General features: G+C 38.2%; 1 protein-coding gene across 2 annotated transcripts in view; it reads right to left on the reverse strand.

Moving 5' to 3' along the window:
- HK1 (histidine kinase 1) overlaps positions 1 to 21,935 on the reverse strand; it is a 278,995-nt gene that overhangs the window by 70,664 nt on the left and 186,396 nt on the right. For both annotated transcript variants that reach the window (XM_089809077.1, XM_089809076.1), the window contains exon 7: positions 1,798 to 1,887. In XM_089809077.1, the coding sequence (XP_089665203.1) occupies positions 1,798 to 1,887 (90 nt within the window). The remainder of the gene's footprint in view (positions 1 to 1,797; positions 1,888 to 21,935) is intronic.

Here is a 21,935-nt window from a genome sequence, read left to right on the forward strand (position 1 = left end):
TGGGTGTGCAGAGACTGCATTCTCACTGTGAGGCTGCATCAGCCATTGAGGGATGATTACTTTTACATTATTACAGCTCCGTGAGACTCAAGAAAGGGTGGCCCATGATTACTACAGCATGCATTCATCAGGGGAATTGAATCAGCATCCAGATTCTTAATATTTTTTGATAAATTGTTTGCTTGTAAATTTTGCATTGGTATACTGTATGAATTGTTGCAAATTCAGAATAAGTGAATACAATATCTGCAACTGTTTCAACTTTTCAGTTTATCCTGGCATTGCATTTCAATTTTATATGCATATATATTTTTTCCACAAAAAATACAAAAAAATAGAAATAAAAATATTCAAAACACAAAAGAATACAAAATTGCCAAAATGAAAACAAAGATCATTTCTTCAATCATCCAGCTTAGCAAGAGCCAGCCAGGCTCATTAATACGAACCTCTCAAATCTGACCTGATTTCTTTAAGGCAACAACTCCAAATGTTTAGTGCATTATTTGATAAAATGAATGCATGCATTATTAATAGAGATGGCAATGCACACCAGATACAAGAGTAAAAACACATATTTTATTCATGTGTGAATTTATTAAAGAAGAAGACCAAAATGGTCAGCTCAAGATTAGGTTCAAATCAACTAGATCATATTGTCTTTCCCTAATGATTCAAAATCTATTTGAAGGACTTGATAGTTTCCAAGAGGAACATGATCATCAACAAATTGATACTTATAGCTACTTGAAGCCAACAAATAATTAATATGTACATAATAATACTCATTGTACCCTAACTACAAAAATGAGGATTGAAGGGTATTTCAAAGATGGAAGGTGTATAAAGCTAAAATTTGTTACTTGTTTTTTGATTTCACCATGTTAATACTCATAGAAAACGTAGTAGTATATGGGGAGATTTGAACCTGGGTAAGCATTGTGATAGTACCGTCTTTGTCACTCAATCAAGCATGTTAGATAGTGATGCATCCAATATTGTTGTATACAGTTTATACATGTTATCTCCTATATTTCGGTTTTGTAATCACAGTTTTTTGAGCATAGGAATAAGTATTTTTGATGGATTGAAAGGAAGCCTATGCAAATGATGCCACTGAGCAAGTCTATGATGTAAGGATTAGAGAACTGGTACCAATTTCTATCATTCAGGTTTTCAAAGCTGCATCCTTACTATATTGTACTTTGCATAAGGTTCATATTGAAGTTCTTCCATAACTCTAACTTAGTGTTCTTTGTTTGCATGGCTATGCAGACAAGGTTGAGAGTCTCCAAGTAAAATCAGATTAGCATGTATCAAGTTTTTCAAAATTTCTTGGAAACATCATAAACCAGTGTGGAATGATAATTGGAAAAATTCATAAACAAGTTGTACGAAGTAAAGTGAGAACTTAAAATGCACACTCCTATTAGGGAATATAAAACAACCTACCTTCGTTTATCAAAGAAGGTTGCATTTCTTGTCCTAAAAAGGAAGCAAAACCCTCTGTGTGTATTCATCTGCAAATTCTTGTGTGTGTGTGTGTAGTCTACATGTGGATTGAATGTGGGTGTGTCCACATGTGTGTAAAATGTGAATTCTGATGAAATTAAAAAAATCAAAGTCCAAAATAATAAAAGAGGTGAACAAAGATGAATCAACAATGTAGAACTACCTCTATTATCTACTAATCTCTCATCGTGACTGATTTCGAGTATATAATTGGTAAAACCAAAATGATTTCAGACAGAAAATGTAAAGAACATGATCATTGCCATTTCACCAGCCAATACTCACATGAAGTAAACTTGATCGAATTACTTATCAGATTCGCAAATATTTGCACCACTCGAGCTGAATCTCCCCTTATCACCTTAGGCATATTATCTTATAAAAAGGAAAAAAATTGCTTATGGTTAGAAACTATATGCCAATCTTACAACATCAAGCTCTTTTGTTTTCACAGTTCTGTTCAAACTATAATAAAGAAGGAAAACATGGAATTTGAATCCTTAGTACATTTCTATTTTGCACAAAATAAGTTCCATTACCAAATAAATTGTGTGACATCCTCACATTCTAAAATAATAAATCTTATGTTTTGAACACCTATGTATTCCGGTAAACACATCAACAATTAAGTTAGAACGTAACTCACACATCATTAGACTATAGAAATGGCACATATGACACCATACAAATATCTCATCAAATAGATAAGCAATAGTAAAAAGGCTTTAATTTTTTTGTCATTTTGTTGATTTTAATTGTTTGATAAGTTAAAAGAAAGTTAAATGTTCTAAGGTAAAACAATGCACACATCTTAATGTTTTTCTATAATAAGAGAATCCTTTTCATATGAGCGATATTTTCAGTTTATCAAATTTAGCTATGGATGGGTGGATAGGAAGGCTTAAGCTTTGTGTCCAACTTTCAGCTTCCTAAAAGTTTTTTCTTGTTAAGAATCAGTCACTGATTTCCAACAATGGACAAATAATTTCAATATCCAATTTTCACAACATATCTCAAATGAAAGGATGGCCTTGCTCATATAGCTTTTTAGTTGATGAAAGCTTGTACTTGCAGCAATGTGGGATAAAACATTAGTTACTTTTAAGTCCTTCTTATGAAGTAGATACTCGAACAAGCTAGAATAATTAAAATAGTTTTATATTATAACTTTATTATAGTCACTTCATAATTCAATAAATGATATACACTAATAATTAATCATTATTAAAGTATATCTTTAATAATAATTATAATATTACAACTCCATTGATCATTGCAAATCAAATCTGACTTCACTGGGATGTAGCCCACTGCATTCACTACTAACCATGGCACCTTACTAAAACTAGTAAGGGTCCATCTTTCTCAATCCTTGATTTATTATAACTAGTAAATCTCTGAATACCTAATCAAAACAAAGAGGCTATAGGGAATCACAGCAATAGAGTTTGGTCTAGGTACCCTTCCAAATCTAGAAATACTAGATAAGTGACTTACTATAAATAGGAAGTGTACCAAACTAAACCAAACGAAGAACAATCCTAAGCACTTTCGTGCTCCAGAAGGGAGAAAGCCTCCTATTTCGCCAACTAGGAGCCCTCTAACCATCTGACTTGACCTATGAGGACTAATGATAGGCTAATCCAAACAAATTCTGATGCTTGCAAAAATGGGGACATTATAGTATGCCCTCCCTAAGATTACTTGTCGCCAAGCAATCACAATTGCAAAGAAACTCCACTACACTAGAGGTGCAAAGGAAGACTACGAAATGTCCCATACTGAAACACAACCACAACAGCACCAACATAACTACAAGCACATCTACAGAGTAATGAACAACTCAGTTGTCCAATCTTTGTGCACTAAAACTATGCATTTGAAACAATTCATGTACATGAGGGTCAAAAGTGAAATTGCAAGTAATCTACACCATGTACACACTGCAATACTCCCTAGTGAACCTAGACTGGAACCACAATGCACGAAAAAGACCCCAAAACACACTAAAGAGTGTCCAACCAAATATACTTGAATCCCAAATCTAGGATAGAAGCCTTCCAAGAAGCACATTCCTAGACTTTTGTTCCGCTAATTTGATTACAATGTCACAATGACGGATGGTGAAGCAATCCAATGTGACCCATCCAACTTGTAGTACTAACCCCACCACCACCTCGATCCCAAAGCAAACAAAACTCACATCCATCTATCCTAGGGAGGTAATAATTTTTGCAAGCCTCTTCTACACTAAATCTCACATTACACTTTGCCAGCCCCCCACTAATATGAAATCCAACCATATTGTGGAGATAAGGACTCCATAATATATATCGAAGTCATTATCTCCATCCTCTACTAAACTAGAATGGATGTTTTCACTCTATGAGGAGTCCTCCACCAACTTGCAACTACCAACTCAATCTACTAAAGGTGGTGAATACCCATCCAACCAAGGATGGTATAATCCTGAAGCTAATCCACATCGATGCATCATCAAATCCTCCATATGTAGATCAAATGAAATATGGTGAACACTCCTCATTGTGTAGTTACTGTAGAAATCTCTAACTTTTGTCAAAGGCTCATTACCAGCAACTCTGTAATTGGGAGATGACTCCAATCTTAACCCTCTCTACAAACCCAACCATAAAATCTCTAAGAGAACGCATTGTAGTCAAAGTCTCTATAATCACTCTACAAAGTGTTGAATGTTGCATGACCCTTAGATGAGAGTAGCCTCAGCGAATCCAAATGGTCCTTCTTGGAACTCCTAACTCTCACGCAGGTACTCAATAAACAAATTTGTGCAATAAAATTAACATGAGGCAGAATCAACTTGTTCTTCTACAACCCTTAGTTGATCACTTTGACTCTACGACGCAACAAGAGGACATCCAAAATCAGTTGCATGGGATGATGTGAGAGATTTTCTTCCAAGGGAGGGAAAAAATCTACAAGAGAGCTATACTCCCAAACACATGACACTCTCTGAGTCCCAAATGGAGATGATGGAGTAACATTGTAAAGTAACGCACAACTCTCTAAACAATCCACCATTGCCACACAAGAGCTATTGACAATTTGACTTGCATCATTTATCATAGTACTAAACTTGGAAGAACTTGGTGCAACAAGTGGTTCTTTTCTTCTCTCAAGCCAAATACCCATCCCATATGAGACTACAACACCAATATTTGTGATGGATTCAGCCACATCATCTCTACAACCATTAGATAAATGATCATCTCCAACTACCACCATAAAAGATTGTAGTGTATTTGTAGCTCGTGAAGATTATGCCAAACTCAACTCCACGATAAGCTCTTCAATCCATGGCTGAAACTCATGAAGGGAAAATTGTGCACTCTCCAAAGAGTTTGTAGTCACATCTACCTCATGAGTGAGTTCATCTACCTCCACCTTTCCTGTCAATGCATCATAGCAAATGCAATCTCACTTGAGAAGGTAACCTTATCAACCACTAATTGTAAATCGTTACATTTCATTATTCCAATGGCCACTAGAAGTACATGGAACTCTCCTAGGGAAATGATGGGGAGCTTCTTCCCTCTAGAGTTTTCTTGCTCTACCAATGCTATTCCTAGCCTACGTAGGGCTTCTATTCCAAACCCTAACTTAGAGGACTTCTTCCAATCCCCTTTCACCAAGAAACTCTCCTATCAATTCAAGTTTTCATCCTCTAACTCCCAGTCACCAACTGTGCAACTTTTGGTTCAATATGCCAAACCTTTCCCCAAGTGCCACCAGTAGGTCAAAACAAAGTTTGGACTACCCTTATGAGGTTCTTGACACATTCCATGTCATTTTGCATCATCCTATTAAGTTTCACACATCCACAAACCTATCTTGCCCTGTTTTCCCTTGTAGCCCTAAGAGTCCCTATTAGCCCTCCTAAAAACAAGGAACTCTCATTAACTCACAAAAAATCTTAACAAGGCTTGTTGATGTCTTTAGGAATTTGATTCCTAATGACCTAAGCTTGAAGATTTTTCAAGTCTTAGGCTCCCATGATGTCCGTACTGATCGATTCTAGTTTGCCCCTATTTTGAGGGTTTTATGGGCAATGCTAACCAAACTGTTACCAAATGCTCAAAACTTTGTATCAGACCTTCTCCTCTGGTCTAAGGACACCTAACACTCTAATATTCCATTGGCCATCCCAAATTGGCACGTGCCAATCCTCTGTTCCATTTAAAACAAACTTACAAGCCTTCATTGCACCTTGCCAAGCCTTTCTTGCTTGCCTAGGGCTTGCTTGTAAAAAATGACCACCAGAGTCCCACGCTCTCCAAATTGGCTATTTACAAAGTATATATAGACCATCACTTGATTCCCAAAGGCCATAGGTTTTCAACCATGGGAATTCAAGCTTTGGTCATTTTCATGAAACTGTGCCAAAACTGGACAGCAAGAATGAAGAATCTAACTAATTTTGCAAACTAGATAAATGGTAACTAATAATCAAAACAAGTGTGCACAGAATTACTATATCAATCCAAGAAACTATTCCATTCGAAATAGTAAGCTTTTCAATCCAACTTCTTGTTCAATCCTTCAAATCACATTTTTTTTTCCCAAGCAAAACTCTCCTTGCATATGTCGCCTGTACAACTGTATGTCCAACCCCTAGAAATCAGTTGAAAGGTGTTCTTATAGTTTCTCCTAACCACCTGGTCCCTAGGCTCAAACCATAACTTCCCATGTTACCTCTTTTCCAAAACTATGCAAAAATTCTTAATGTAATTTTGCAAAAAATTGCAAAGTTGTCAATGAGCAACCTTTTGACAACTTTTGCAATTTTGCAAACTAAGCCTTCAAACTTGACCAATTTGTTATCAAACCTTATAAAATGAACCTAAAACACATAAGGAACTCTTTTGAACACTTTTTGCACCCTTTTAGGCATTTTTCCATGTTTTGCCTTGTAGAGCAATTTTGAGCCATTTTTGCCTATCAGGACCTAATTGACAAAATTTGGCTCACACTCCAAATCCTACCTATCCATACCTCCTAAGCCTATCTTGGGACTTCATATTGAGTCCTTATTCACTCAATGGTTGGTTAGACCATTTACAAATCAAAATTTGAGTAAGGGTTTTACCTTACCCTAGGTGCTTTTGCACTATTCTCCCCTTGCAAGAAGAAGCCTAAGGCACTTGTGGAGAGAGGAACTCCTTGTTGATGCCATGATTCTTGAAATCACTCTCAGCAATCTAAGTTACCTCAGCTTTAGGTGTATTTAACCACTTCACTAGATGTTCTTTATAAACCTTATTCCTTGTGCTCTTTTTCACTCTAGAATCCAAAATCCTCTCCACTTGTGGTTGCTTTCTTCCAAGTACCTACAAGTATAAGATATCCTTAGCTCTTCCTGATACTCTGCTTCATCCACCCTTGGACCTTTGTAAGGTATTAGGTCTTTGACATTGAAGATAGGAGAAATAGCTATGTCCTTGGGTAAGTCTATTTTGTAGGCATTGGGTCCATACTTCTCAAGTACCTTGCATGGCCCAATCCTCTTTATTTGTAACTTACTAGGGATGCCCTTTGCAACCTAGCTTTGTTTAGAGAAACCATCACCAAGTCTTCTTGAAACTACAGCTCTCTTCTCCCCTCATCCTTCTTCTCATTCAATTTCTGATTTGCCTCCATCAAGGTTCGCTTAACCTGATCATGCACCTCTTTCATAGACTAAACAAAGTCATCTGCATGCCCACTGATGTTGTCATGTGTTGGTAGGTCTCTTGGTTCCATTATGCCCCTTGGATGTGTGCCATACACTACTTGGAAAGGGCTTTGTAATGTCCCCGTTTTGGCGGTAATTTGATTTAATTAATTAAATTAATTAAGTTGTCCAAAATAATGAATATTTTATGAGGATGACTAATTAATTATTTTAATTAAATAAATAAGTGGTACTAAGTTAATTATTTATAAAGTTATCAAATAAATAAATATTAAAAAGGTAACTTTATATTTAATTAATTTAATAAAGTGACTTGAAAAATATCTTATAAAGTCACTAGAAGTTCTTAGTAACTTCTTAGAAAAGGATGTTTCTAGAAGTTCTTAGTAACTTCTTAGGAAAGTAGATAAATAGAGGGCTTGGGCTCCCATTTGGGACAGACGGGAATTGATAATTCTACTACCATTCTCTTTGAGCATTTGTGGCATCATCCAGGTTTGCAAATATTCAGCATAATCCTTGAGAACAATACCTCTCAAGAAATTGCATAATTGAGGAAGTGAAAGACCTTCTGAAGGGTTGCACTTTGGAAGTGGTATTCAGCTATTTCAAGTTGAGCTTAATTTGTATGCTCAAACTACCTAAGGGTTTGAGTTTTTGGAAGCAAATTCGAAAAAATAGTCCGAAAAAGCAGATCCGAAAAAACAAAGCGAAAAAGCAGATCTGAAAAAAGCAAGTGAAAAAAGCAGATCGGAAAAAGCAAAGCAGAAAGGGCACCATTGGAGAAAATTATTACAACCATCTACAACCAGGTTCCTTTGTTAGCATTGCATTTTAGGTGTTATAAGTTTCAGCTGTAGGTGTGCATTATACCAACATTATCATATTTTGTAATCCATGTAAATGCCAAGAGTCTTGGCCATATTTCATGAGCATTGTATTAGAAATTTCATTGCAATTAAGGAGATAATAGTTGCTGGTGTCATTTGAGCAATTCAATATCATTTATTTTCAGCTAGTTAGTTTGCATACCAACTGTTTGTAAAAATGTCAATTGGCTGTAGGTTCTCTTTTTGGCATAAATAATGTTATAATTTTTCATCCCAAGTGTTTGTCAAAATTACTAGTTGTTGTAGCTGCATATTGCAAGTAGTTTCAGTCACATATATGTATTGAATATTGTCAAAATAAGTTGCACATTCATGTTAGGTCATTGTTTAGTCAATTCAGAGTCTTCTTGCAAGCATTCTTATTGATGCTAAGTGAAGGAAAGAGCCATAAAAGCAAACTGAAATTTTATATTAGTCATTTGACCCTTGTATGAAAAGCATTTTCTTGAACCTTTATCAGCATTTTGGGATCAAATTTGAGCAGGGTCATTAACTTTGCATACAAGGGTCATATGACTGATATAAAATTTCAGTTTGCTTTTATGACACTTTCTTTCACTTAACATCAATAAGAATGCTTGCAAGAAGACTCTGAATTGACTAAACAATGACCTAACATGAATGTGCAACTTATTTTGACAATATTCAATGCATATATGTGACTGAAACTTCTTGCAATATGCAGCTACAACAACTAGTAATTTTGACAAACACTTGGGATGCAAAATTATAACATTATTTATGCCAAAAAGAGAGCCTACAGCCAATTGACATTTTTACAAACAGTTGGTATGCAAACTAACTAGCTGAAAATAAATGATATTGAATTGCTCAAATGACACCAGCAACTATTATCTCCTTAATTGCAATGAAATTTCTAATACAATGCTCATGAAATATGGCCAAGACTCTTGGCATTTACATGGATTGCAAAATATAATAATGTTGGTATAATGCACACCTACAGCTGAAACTTATAACACCTAAAATGCAATGCTAACAAAGGAACCTGGTTGTAGATGGCTGTAATAATTTTCTCCAATGTTGCCCTTTCTGCTTTGCTTTTTCCGATCTGCTTTTTTCACTTACTTTTTTCGTTTTGCTTTTTTGAATTGCTTTTTTGGATCTGCTTCTTCGAGCTGCTTTTTTCGGATCTGCTTTTTCGGACTGCTTTTTCGAACCTGCTTTTTTGGACTGCTTTCTTGGATCTGCTTCCAAAAACTCAAACCCTCAAGTAGTCTGAGTATACAAATTAAGCTCAACTTGAAATGGCTGAATACCACTTCCAAAGTGCAACCCTTCAAAAGGTCTTTCACTTCCTCAGTTATGCAATCTCCTGAGAGATATTGTTCTCAAAGATTATGTTGAATATTTGTAGACTTGGATGGTGCCATAAATGCTCAAAGAGAATGGTAGTAGAATTATCAATTCCCGTCTGTCCCAAATGGGAGCCCAAGCCCTCTATTTATCTACTTTCCTAAGAAGTTACTAAGAACTTCTAGAAACATCCTTTTCTAAGAAGTTACTAAGAACTTCTAGTGACTTTATAAGATATTTTTCAAGTCACTTTATTAAATTAATTAAATATAAAGTTACCTTTTTAATATTTATTTATTTGATAACTTTATAAATAATTAACTTAATACCACTTATTTATTTAATTAAAATAACTAATTAGTCATCCTCATAAAATATTTATTATTTTGGACAACTTAATTAATTAAATTAATTAAATCAAATTACCGCCAAAACGGGGACATTACAGTCTACCCCTCCTAAAATTGCTTGACCTCAAGCAATCCAACAACACAATGAACTCTAACCTCCACCTGGATCCCAAATGAAATAGTATGTGACATCCTTGTGGACATTAAACCAATTGCAAATCAACATCATCAAGACCAACCACATGTCCTGTAACATAGCACCCAAAACTTGTGCGGGTGATGTAGAAGTCAGAATGACACCAAAAAGCAACTCCGTAGAAGATCTAAGAAATCTCTTCTTCCCTGTATCCACCCACATAATATATATTGGATTGGAATCCTGGTCATCACCAACATGCATTGAAAAAGATGTAGCTAAAGGCGAACCATATGCACTCATGCTAATTGTATCAACAATAGGTGTAGCTGTATCAAAATATATGGACATACGAACAACACTAACAGCTGCAATAGAAAACTTAACCGAATCTGGAGTTGATGAAATCTCATAATCAACATGGGTGCCATCATTAGAACACACATCAACCACTGCATGCATACTACTAAACTCCTCATTGGATGGTTCAACTGACATAGAAGTGGCTGTTGATATGATAGTATCCTTGCATTCTCCTAGTCCCACTATTGCTGCATCGTCATCTGCTGACAAAGCTTCATATGTGGACTCCTGACTCTGCTCATATGACTCAATGCCAGATTGTGAATCAATTATACTAAAGCGTAAACCCACATTGACTGACTCCGCTGAAACGCCAACATCATAGCTGGGTGGCTCTATACATGTCTTGATCCCACCTGAGAAATCAACTACCTCCTGCATTGGAGCAATATACAAATCATCAATATTGATGCCCATCTCTCTAGCCATAAGCTACAACATCATATTCATTCGCCTATTCTGCTCATGTTGCATCATATCCATTCGCCTATTTTGCTCCTCTAATGTATCTAGTAACTTGAACATTATTTTTTCCTGATTTGGATTGATATACATTTTGTCAAACATTTTTCTCTCTATCTGGCTATTCCAAATTCCCAATAAGACCTCCACAGGATGGCAGGACTTATAGCTCTGATACCACTGTAGTGACCCTGCTCAAATCAGATCCCAAAATGCTGATAAAGGTTCAAGAAAAAAAACTTTGCATACAAGGGTCATATGACTGATATAAAATTTCAGTTTGCTTTTATGACTCTTTTCTTCACTTAGCATCAATAAGAATGCTGGCAAGAAGACTCTAAATTGACTAAACAATGACCTAACATGAATGTGCAACTTATTTTGACAATATTCAATGCATATATGTGACTGAAACTACTTGCAATATGCAGCTACAGCAACTAGTAATTTTGAAAAACACTTAGATGCAAAATTATAACATTATTTATGCCAAAAAGAGAACCTACAACCAATTGACATTTTTACAAACAGTTGGTATGCAAACTAACTAGCTGAAAATAAATGATATTGAATTGCTCAAATAACACCAGCAACTATTATCTCCTTAATTGCAATGAAATTTCTAATACAATGCTCATGAAATATGGCCAAGACTCTTGGCATTTACATGGATTACAAAATATGATAATGTTGGTATAATGCACACCTACAGCTGAAACTTATAACACCTAAAATGCAATGCTAACAAAGGAACCTGGTTGTAGATGGTTGTAATAATTTTCTCCAATGTTGCCGTTTCTGCTTTGCTTTTTCCGATCTACTTTTTTCACTTGCTTCTTTCGGATCTGCTTTTTTGTTTTGCTTTTTCGGACTGCTTTTTCAGACTTTCTTTTTTGGATCTGCTTCCAAAAACTCAAACCCCCAAGTAGTCTGAGTATACAAATTAAGCTCAATTTGAAATGGCTGAATACCACTTCCAAAGTGCAACCCTTCAGAAGGTCTTTCACTTCCTCAGTTATGCTATCTCTTGAGAGGTATTGTTCTCAAAGATTATGTTGAATATTTGCAGACCTGGATGGTGCCACAAATGCTCAAAGAGAATGGTAGTAGAATTATCAATTCCCGTCTGTCCCAAATGGGAGCCCAAGCCCTCTATTTATCTACTTTCTTAAAAAGTTACTAAGAACTTCTAGAAACATCCTTTTCTAAGAAGTTACTAAGAACTTCTAGTGACTTTATAAAATATTTTTCAAGTCACTTTATTAAATTAATTAAATATAAAGTTACCTTTTTAATATTTATTTATTTGATAACTTTATAAATAATTAACTTAATACCACTTATTTATTTAATTAAAATAATTAATTAGTCATCCTCATAAAATATTCATTATTTTGGACAACTTAATTAATTAAATTAATTAAATCAAATTACCACCAAAACGGGGACATTACAGGCTTAACCCTGTTGTCCTATTCTTGTTATTATCATAGGCAAATTCTACCTGAGGGATGACTTGCTCCCAACTCTGCCTATACTCCTTGGTAAGACACCTCAAAAGCTTGCCTAGGACCCTACTGATGACCTTTGTCTATCCATCTGTTCCAATCCTCTTTATCTGCAACTTACTAGGGATGCCCTTTTGCAACCTGGTGTTTACCGTACTAAGTAAATGAATTAATGCATAGAAACAATAGATATGAATAGTAGAACTTCTTATTTTATTCGCATATGCCAGAACATTACATTATGCTTCGCTCATATTTGATGATTACAATGCTTCCCGAAGGGAGTATAAATACTCACCGAAGAACCTTCCCGAAGGGGTCCGTCAGCTACATGACAATTACCGAAGGGCCCATTGGCTACATAACAAGAACCTTCCCGAAAGGACCCGTGGGCTACCCAATATTTACCTACGACATCACCCCCCCAAAAGAAAAAAGTCGTCTTCGGACGACAATTACAAAACAAAATACATTAACTGACTAACTTCAATAAGATAAATCTGCTTCTGTCACATCACTTTCACATTCGTTCCGTGCCTGAACCAAACTGGTCTCCAGCCCACATAGCATTTGTAGCCACTGTCTCCTAAGTCAAGCTGACCTTGATAGCCACCAGTGCCGCTTTCTCTGCTTCCAACTCTGGGTCCACTAAGCCAAGTGCCATTGAACTGCCTTCAACTGGATGATCAACTCCTCCTGAGCTCTCTCTACATCCACCAAGACAGCTTCATGGCCAACACCTACTCCAAGTGTAACACCCCTCTCGAAATGCTTGTTCTGTAGATCTTTCCACCTCTAGCACACTATGCCTACAGCAGCTTTAGGTTTCATCAACTGGTCACACTTTCCATGACTGATATTCGCAACGACTGGGGGTTGCCCGGCAGGGTCGAGGGGCAGTGCCCTCACAGGGTCCTGGGGCAGCGCCAAGACCAAATTAGCACTCCGAAACCCATAGAAAAATGCCCGGAACACACTATTTTTGCAATTTCTCCTAATCCCACACTCTTTCTAGCAACCGCTGGTGCTTCCCCTTCCCTATGGCATCATTTGATACTCATTTTGAGCATTCTTGATTTGTGGACTTTTTTTTTTTTTTTTTTAAGCTCTTCTACTTCCTCTTTCCTGCAAACCCATTCGTTCCGTACGGTGTCATGTCCCCATTTTGGAGGCAATTTGATTTAATTAATTTAATTAATTAGGTTGTCCAAAATAATGAATATTTTATGAGGATGACTAATTAATTATTTTAATTAAATAAATAAGTGGTATTAAGTTAATTATTTATAAAGTTATCAAATAAATAAATATTAAAAGGTAACTTTATATTTAATTAATTTAATAAAGTGACTTGAATTATAAAATATTTTATAAAGTCACTTAATAGATAAAACAAAATAATGTTCTAGAAGCTTCTGGAGAAAGTGGAGGAAAAATAATAAATAGGCACCCCAGGCTTCATTCTAATCATCCAAATTTGTTGTTGTTGATGTTGATATTTGTTGATGTGCATTGTGGAGCCTAGGGTTTCTGCAATAGTCACAACTCGCTATTGAGAACGAAAACTCTCAATTAGTACGCGATTTTGAGGGTGTGAAATATCACTTGAATTATTGCAGCTGGGAGGAAGATACTTCAGTCTTCTATTTGTGCTACATTGAGAAAAAATATTTCAGTTCGAAAAAGCAAGCCGAAAAAGCAATTTAGAAAAGCAGGCCGAAAAAGCAGCTCGAAAAAAGCAGGCCGAAAAAGCAGTTCGAAAAAAGCGGGCCGAAAAAGCAGAACCGAAAAAGCAGGTCCGGAAAAGCAATCCAAAAAAAGCAATCCGAAAAAGCAAATTCGAAAAAGCAAAGAAAATTATTACAGCCATCTATAATCAGGGGCAGCAGCTAGAGAGGCACGACTTGGGCACTTAAGGAGGTTATTTTCTGTTCAGTGGTATTGCAATACATCTATGCCAGGTCTGATGTGTATTTTCATAGTTGCCTTTTAGTAGAGAGTGCTGTTGTAATTGTCATTTCGTATCAGACCTATCATTCATTAATAGATACATCATTCATGTTTTACATTCCTCACAATGGTATTAGCTATCCATGGCTTTAGTTGTATTTAATCATGCATGTGATTAGCGTACTGCTGTAGGGAAGTATTGAAGTTAGATATTTAGTGTTGCATTAGTTTTCATTGGCAGCTGTAGGTGCATATTACTTTACCAGCAATCATCATATTTTGATATCTTTGTAAATGCCAAGAGTCTTGGCTAACTTAGTATGAATATTGTATTGGATACTCATTCTCAATTAAGGAGATACAATTGCTGGTCATTAATAGTTGTCTTTAAGCGTTAATATATCATTTTTTATCAGCTAGTTAGCTTGCATACCAATTGTTTGTTAAAATACCAGTTGGCTGTAGGAGATCATTTTCATGATTAGAACTCATATATGCATTCACTATTGCCAAAATTAGTTGCATATTTATGTTAGGTCATTGTTTAGACAATTTGGAGTCTTTTGTAAGCATTCTCTTTGAGGCAAATCCAAACAAGAATCACTGCAGCAATCTGAAAAGTTATATCAGTCAGAGGACCCTTGCTTGCAAAGTGTTTGACGAAATGTCAAACAACTGAAGTATAAAGATTTTTGGTGTTGGAAGAAGTTATAACCTAATGGGGTTATTACATATGGCTACCAGGCTACAGGAGAGGCTGGACGTATCAAGTATCCCATCCCTCAAGCTTGACGCCTTTAAAGTCCGTACATGATAGGTTGGGGTTGAATCCTCAAATCCGTACTGCACCTAGTCTTGTTCAATTCGTACGGCAACCTGTTCTAACAAATTGAATCTTCACTTCCTTGCTTGGGAATCCGTACGGCTGCAGTAACACGAGAGCTCCAAATTCCGTACGGTTACTCCTTCAAAAACCCGTACAATGCCTAAAAATTAGTACAGTATCCTCATTTTAAAATTCGTACGGTGAGCAAGTTTAAATCCTGTTCAATGATTTAAAAACCCATATGCTAGCCATGATATAATGAAAAATTCGTACACTATGATGACCTCATAACCCGTACACAAGGTTATACTGAAAATCCATACAGTGGCTAGAACCCGAAATCCGTATGGTGCCTACTAACAAGAAATCTGTACGCTATTAAAAAATTGTACAATGTATCCACAAATCCATACGAAACTGTGTAAAAACTATCTCTTAGAACCGTTCGGTGGCACCTTTAAAAACCGTACAGTGGCATCCTTCTGTTAAAACCGTACAGTAGCCTTCTAAAGAAACTGTACAATGCATCAATATGATAAAATCCGTACGGTGGAGAGCTGGTAAAAGCCATACAGGCCTGGGAAGTCCATACGGTGACTTCTCACTCTTTTTTTTCAAATTTAAAAAAAAAAAAAAATTTCTTTTAGTTTTTTTTTTTTGAACTATGTACAATATTTACATATATACAACACTTACAGTTTTCTTCTCTCAGTTGTTCGTCCACGGAGGTGCGTTATTTCTTTCATGGAAGACATTCAACTTTGACCTGTTCACTACATCGAACACTTCCTTTCCATCTAGCATCCATTGTTTTACTGCTCCGTTATCACCCACTTCCCGAATTTGATATGGTCCGACCTGCTTAACTTTGAACTTGCCTGGCTTGATCTCATTCTGGCCATCATACTTTAACACCCATTTCCCCAACTAAAACCTGTTCAGTTTCAAGTGCTTATCGTGCCATGCTCTATGCCTGTTTTGTGTCACCTCCGTAGCCCACTCCTGCAACTGTTGCTCATCAAGTTTATTTAAGGTTCACGATCTCTCCATCCGGTTTTCCATATCGCTCGGTTTGTTGCCGAAGCTCGATACCATGGACTCCGTCAGCTGCCCCTTCTGGCTGTTAATAACATGCCACTCCATACTGCTGCAACTTTTATTAAACCCTTCCGCTTTGTTTCTTGTGCGGACCGTATGACGTGTCTTCCTTGCTGCTGGCACGTTTCTACTATATCTGTGGTTTGACGTAATACTTTCTTCCTGTGCGGTCGTACAGTAGAATCTTTCCTCCTTTCGGGTTCATACTGTGTGTTCTTCCCTTAAGCTTCAGCCGTACCCGCCTTTCCTTCTTCGGCTTCTCTATGTTGCTTCAGACATTCATTTTCTTCTTCGGCTTCTTTGTGTTCCTTCGGACATTCATTTCCTTCTTCTTTCTTACCTTCGTCAACCCTTAACATATTACAGCTCAGAAAGAGTTCGTAGTCCTCTATCTGCCAATGGTAAAGACCGTTCACTAAATCCAGATCGTCGTCTGTCGATCCTCCTTCCAACCGCAGAACTCCCTCCTGATCTGGTTCCATATTTTGCCTCCTTTCATCCTCTTCTTCTTCGAAATCTAACAATAGAGCTTCTTCCTCGACCATTTGAGTGTGTAGATCGATGACGTACTTTCAGCCTTTGCTTTCAAGCGATAAAGTATTTTTCTTTCAATCGTGTTTTGCCTTGGCTTGTATTAGCCACCCCCGGCCCAAAATGGCATCATATCCTCTCTGCTTCAGTGGGATCACGACGAAATCCAACAAGAATAGCTGTGTTCCAATCGTCACTGGTTGTGCTGTCAGGACTCCCAATGGCTTGATTCCATGTTGATCAACCGTTAGCAGCTGGAATGTAGGTGGCCATAATGTCGGCTGTCCCAACCTTTTCCAGGTGTCTTCAAGCAACACATTGACACCGGACCCTCCGTCCACAATCGTTTCTGTCAATACAGTCCCGAGAATTCCCATTTCGACGACTGCCAGGTGGCGTCTAGATGGGAGGGTTAACAGCATCGGATCTTCTGCACTTGCACCACTTTCCTTCTCCTTTTTGTCCGCTGTACTTGGTCCACTTTCCTGCTCCCTTCCATGTTCTCTTGGTAGTTTAGTAGCGGGAACAATGTTTGTGAGTGTCGATCGGAGCTGAGGCATAGTGAGCAATAGATCATTTGTCCTGACGAGTACCTCGGCTTGCAATATTTGTCGTACAATGTTCTGTTCTGCGTAGTTCCGTACGGAGGTACTGGGCGTGTCCTTCAGGTGTGCCGTTTCTACCTGCGTTGCTCTCTGGATCTCTGCACGGGCTTCCTGCAGTCTCTTCTTTTCCTCCGTCGGATTAGGGTAGAGCTTTGCCTGTTTCTGAGTGATTGCCAAAACTTCATCCTCTTCCATCTCGACAGTAATCAAGTTTACTCCAGACTTCGGGCACTTAGCATCGTCATGATCGCCAGGTCCACACCACTGGCATAGCAACTGCAGTGTGTTCGCCGTTGTGCACTCTTGGGCAAAGTGACCCCATAGATTGCATGCGTGGCATTGAACTATTGGCCGACCATTCGCATCATACTGAATTCGACTCCTTCCGCCATTATTGTTGTTGCCGCTATTGTTGTTGTTTTGCCCTCTGCTATTATTCCTGTACCCACCCGAAGTGGCAACATCAATGTTTGCATTTCTGATCCCTCCTGATGTGGAAGCTGCCTGTGTAAGAAGCACTTGCGGAGATCCTCTGGTTTTCATGTTAAAGGGGCATTCCTTTGTCGAATGGCCCATGATCTGACAAATGTCGCAGAATTGGTTCTTTGGACAGGATCCTTTAGTATGACCGTCAGTTTTACACTCTGTGCACCACAACTCACTGCTCTTTGTCTCCTTCTGCATATTTTTAAACTCCTCCATCATGCGGATCATGTCCTTCTGTAGAGCACGAACCTTCTTGCTACTGCCTTCTCCGGAAGGCTCATCATCATCCAAATCAGATGAGCTAGTCTTCTTCTTCTTCTGTCTTCTGCTCACTTTCGAGGTTCAATGCTCTATTAGAAGCTTCCGTGTATGACGACGACAGCACAATTTTCATTTTCTTCTGCAAGTTTGGGCATAGACCTTCCACGAACCACCTTTTCTGAAGTCCATCCGCCGACTTATTTTTCATTTTTTTATCAAATTTTTTAATTTCCTGGCTTAGACGCGAACAGTTTCATTCTTCCCTTGCTTAGCATTGAAGATCTCTGCTACAATTTCATTATCATCACGCAACAATTGAAATTCGGCCAGAAACTCCTTTTTAATGTTATTGCAATTGTCTAGCTTCTGCGGATCTGTAATAGTAAACTAGTCAATTGCCATGCCCCGTAGGGTGGCTGGAAATTGTCTCATCTAGTCATCTTCATCAGTTATCCCATTTTCCCTCCAAATCGTTTCACATGTTTTGCAATGTCGAATGGGATCGGTGGTACCAGCGCCATCAAACTTCGGCAGTTTCTCTTTTGGTCCTGCCATCATTACTAGATGTTGTGGGTTTTGTTGTGTACCTACGTTGTTTTGCACTCCCGCGCTGTTCTGCACACCTGCACTATTTTGTACACCTACATTGTTCTGCACACCCGCGCTGTTTTGCACACTCGCGCTGTTTTCAACACCCGCGCTATTTCCAACACCCGCGCTATTTTCAACACTCGTGCTGTTTTCGACAGTCGCACTATTTGGTGAAGAAGGGTTTTTGTCAACTGAAGCTGTCTGTTTTGGAAGTATATCTCGGACGAAGAGTTCACTCCACACTCGTGCTCCCTTGGCACTCCGAGCCATGCGAGTCGATCTCCTTCCATCTAGATTCTCTTCCCTCAGTGTATGTAGGTTCAGAAACTCCTCCCTTGCTTCTTCCACCAAATCGAGCCGTTGTCGAGTCTCTTCCAACAATTGTTCAGTGCTTTTGTGTCCGTCGGTAACTTGCTGAAATCTCTGTCTGTGTTCAGCTTGTTGTGCCAAAATTAAATTTTCCTACACGGCGCGTATTTCGTCCTTTTCCTTCAACTTATTCTTATTCTTATTCAACTGATTCGGCATTTAGTCTTCATCCGTCTGTCTGTGTACCAGGTCCATCGGGCAACAACACCAAATGTTTACCGTACTGGGTAAACGAATTAATGCATACAAACGATAGATATGTATAGCAGAACTTCTTATTTTATTCACATATGCCAAAAAATTACATTATGCTTCGCTCATATCTGATGATTACAATGCTTCCTGAAGGGGGTATAAATACTCACCGAAGAACCTTCCCGAAGGGGTCCGTCGGCTACATGACAATTACTGAAGGGCTCATCGGCTACAGAACAAGAACCTTCCCGAAAGGACCCATCAGCTACCCAATATTTACCTACTACACTTGGCTTTGTTCAGATAAACCATCACCAAGTCTCCCACTTGAAACTGCAGCTCTCTTCTCCCCTCATCCTTCTTCTCCTTCAATTTCTTATTTGCCTTCATCAAGGTTTGTTTCACCTAATCATGCAACTCTTTCATAGGCTGAACAAAGTCATCAACATGCTCACTGATGTTGTCATGTGTTGGTAGGTCTCTTAGTTCCATTATGCCCCTCTAATGTGTGTCATACACTACTTGAAAAGGGCTTAACCCTGTTGTCCTATACCTACTATCATTGTAGGAAAATTCTGCCTGAGGGATGACTTGCTCCCAACTCTGCCCATACTCCTTGTAAGACACCTCAAAAGGTTTCCTAGGACCCTATTGATGACCTTTGTCTGTCCATCTTTTTGGGGATGGTAGGCAGAGCTATAAGCTAGGTTTGTTCCCAGCCTCTTCCATAGGGTCTTCCAAAAGTGCCCCATAAATTTGACATCTCTATCAACCAATATGCTCGTTGGTAACCCATGTATTCTGACCACCTCCTTAAAGAATAGATTGGCTATATTGCTTGCATCATGTGTTTTCTTGCATGGGATGAAATGGCTCATTGTGTTGAACCTATCTACCACCACAGACACACTATCGAACCCTATCCTAGTCCTTGGAAATCCCACTATGAAATCCATGCTGATGCATTCCCAAGGCCTATTAGAAATGGGTAGAGGTTGGTAGAGTCTTGCATTAGATGAAGTACCCTTTGCCTTCTAACATTTGCTACACTGCTCCACATACCTCCTTACATCCCTTTGCATCTTAGGCTAGTAGTAGAACCTTTCCACAAGGTCTAAAGTATTGTTAGGGCCAAAGTGCCCACTCATGCTCCCATTGTGCTTCTCTTGTATGAGATTTTCTCTCATAGATCCCCTTGGGATGCACAACTGTTGACCTTTGAACAATAACCCATTTTGCAAAGTATATTTAGAAAAATCGCTATGGAAATGATTTTCAAAGTTAGTACATACCCTGCAGGCCACTAAAAAATCAGCATCTTCCTCATATAAGTCTTTGAAACCATCCAATTCTATACTCTGCAACATGACCTCATGTATTGTCAGCAACCTTCTACTCAAAGCATCTACCACCTTGTTGTTTGTGCCCTTCTTGTGTTTAATGGTGAAAGTGTAGGACTACAAGAACTTCATCCATTTGGTGTGCCTCAAACTTAGTTTCTCCTGTGAGTTGATAAAGCTCAATGCTTGGTTGTCAGTGAAGAGAACAAACTCCTTAGGCAATAGGTAATGCCTCCACTTCTTAAGAGCTTGAACAAGTGGATAGAGTTCCAAGTCATATGCTAAGTATCTTGTCTTCGCTTCATTAAGCCTCTCAATAAAAAATACTACTGGCCTGCCCTCTTGGCTTAAAATTGCCCCAATTTCTATATTACTAGCATCACACTCCACCACAAATGGCTTCTCAAAACTAGGCAAAACCAATATTGGTTGAGTTGCCACTTCCTTCTTCAACCTCCCAAAACTTTCATCTGCTGCCTTGGTCCATGTGAACTTGGTCTTCATGCCTCCTTCGATGGTGTCATTCATTGGTGCACAAATTTCACTAAACCTCCTCACAAACTTCTTATAGAATTGTGTTAGGCCATGAAAACTTCTAACCTCAGTAGCAGATCAAGGAGTAGGCCAACTTAAGATGGCCTCTACCTTACCCTTATCTATTTTCAAGTTCCCTTGGGATACTACAAAACTCAAATACACTAGCTCCTGCTTAATGAACTCACTCTTTTCAAGGTTCACTGTCAACTTTTCATCTTGAAGCTTCCTTGACACTATTTCTAGGTGCTTCATATGCTTCTCCTTTGTCTTGTTGAAGATGAGGATGCCATCTAGGTATACAACAACAAACACTCCTATGTTGTCTTTCAAGACCTCATTCATGACTCTCATGAAGGTACTTGGTGCATTGGTAAGGCCAAATGGCATTACCAATCACTCATAAAGACCCTTAGTAGTCTTAAATGCAGACTTCCATTCATCACCCTCCTTCATCCTAATCTGATAATAGCCACTCTTGAGATCAATTTTGGAAAAGTATGTAGCTCCACCTAGACAGTCCATTAGATCCCCTATCCTAGGAATAGAAAATCTACATCTAATTGTGATTCTATTGATTGTGCTAGAATCAGTGCACATTCTCCACTTACCTCCCTTTTTTTTGCTAGGACAACTGGTACTTCACATGGACTGATGCTCTTCCTAATCAGCCCCTGTTCAAGCAACTCTTGGACTTGTCTTGCTATTTCTTTGTTCTGCTCTGGAATCATCTTGTAGGCAGCTTTGTTTGGCAGTGATGCTCTTGGCATGAAGTCAATTTGATGACTTATGGCTCTCTTTGGTGGTAAGGTTGATGGTGCTCCATCACAAATTATATCCTTGAACTGATCCAATAGGTTTTGTACCTCTACAAGTATAGGTGCTTGTGAAGATGGCTTCT

Source organism: Cupressus sempervirens, chromosome 11 (assembly GCF_028749045.1).
Source record: "Cupressus sempervirens isolate cs-2001-9-10 chromosome 11, ASM2874904v1, whole genome shotgun sequence".
NCBI lineage: Eukaryota > Viridiplantae > Streptophyta > Pinopsida > Cupressales > Cupressaceae > Cupressus > Cupressus sempervirens.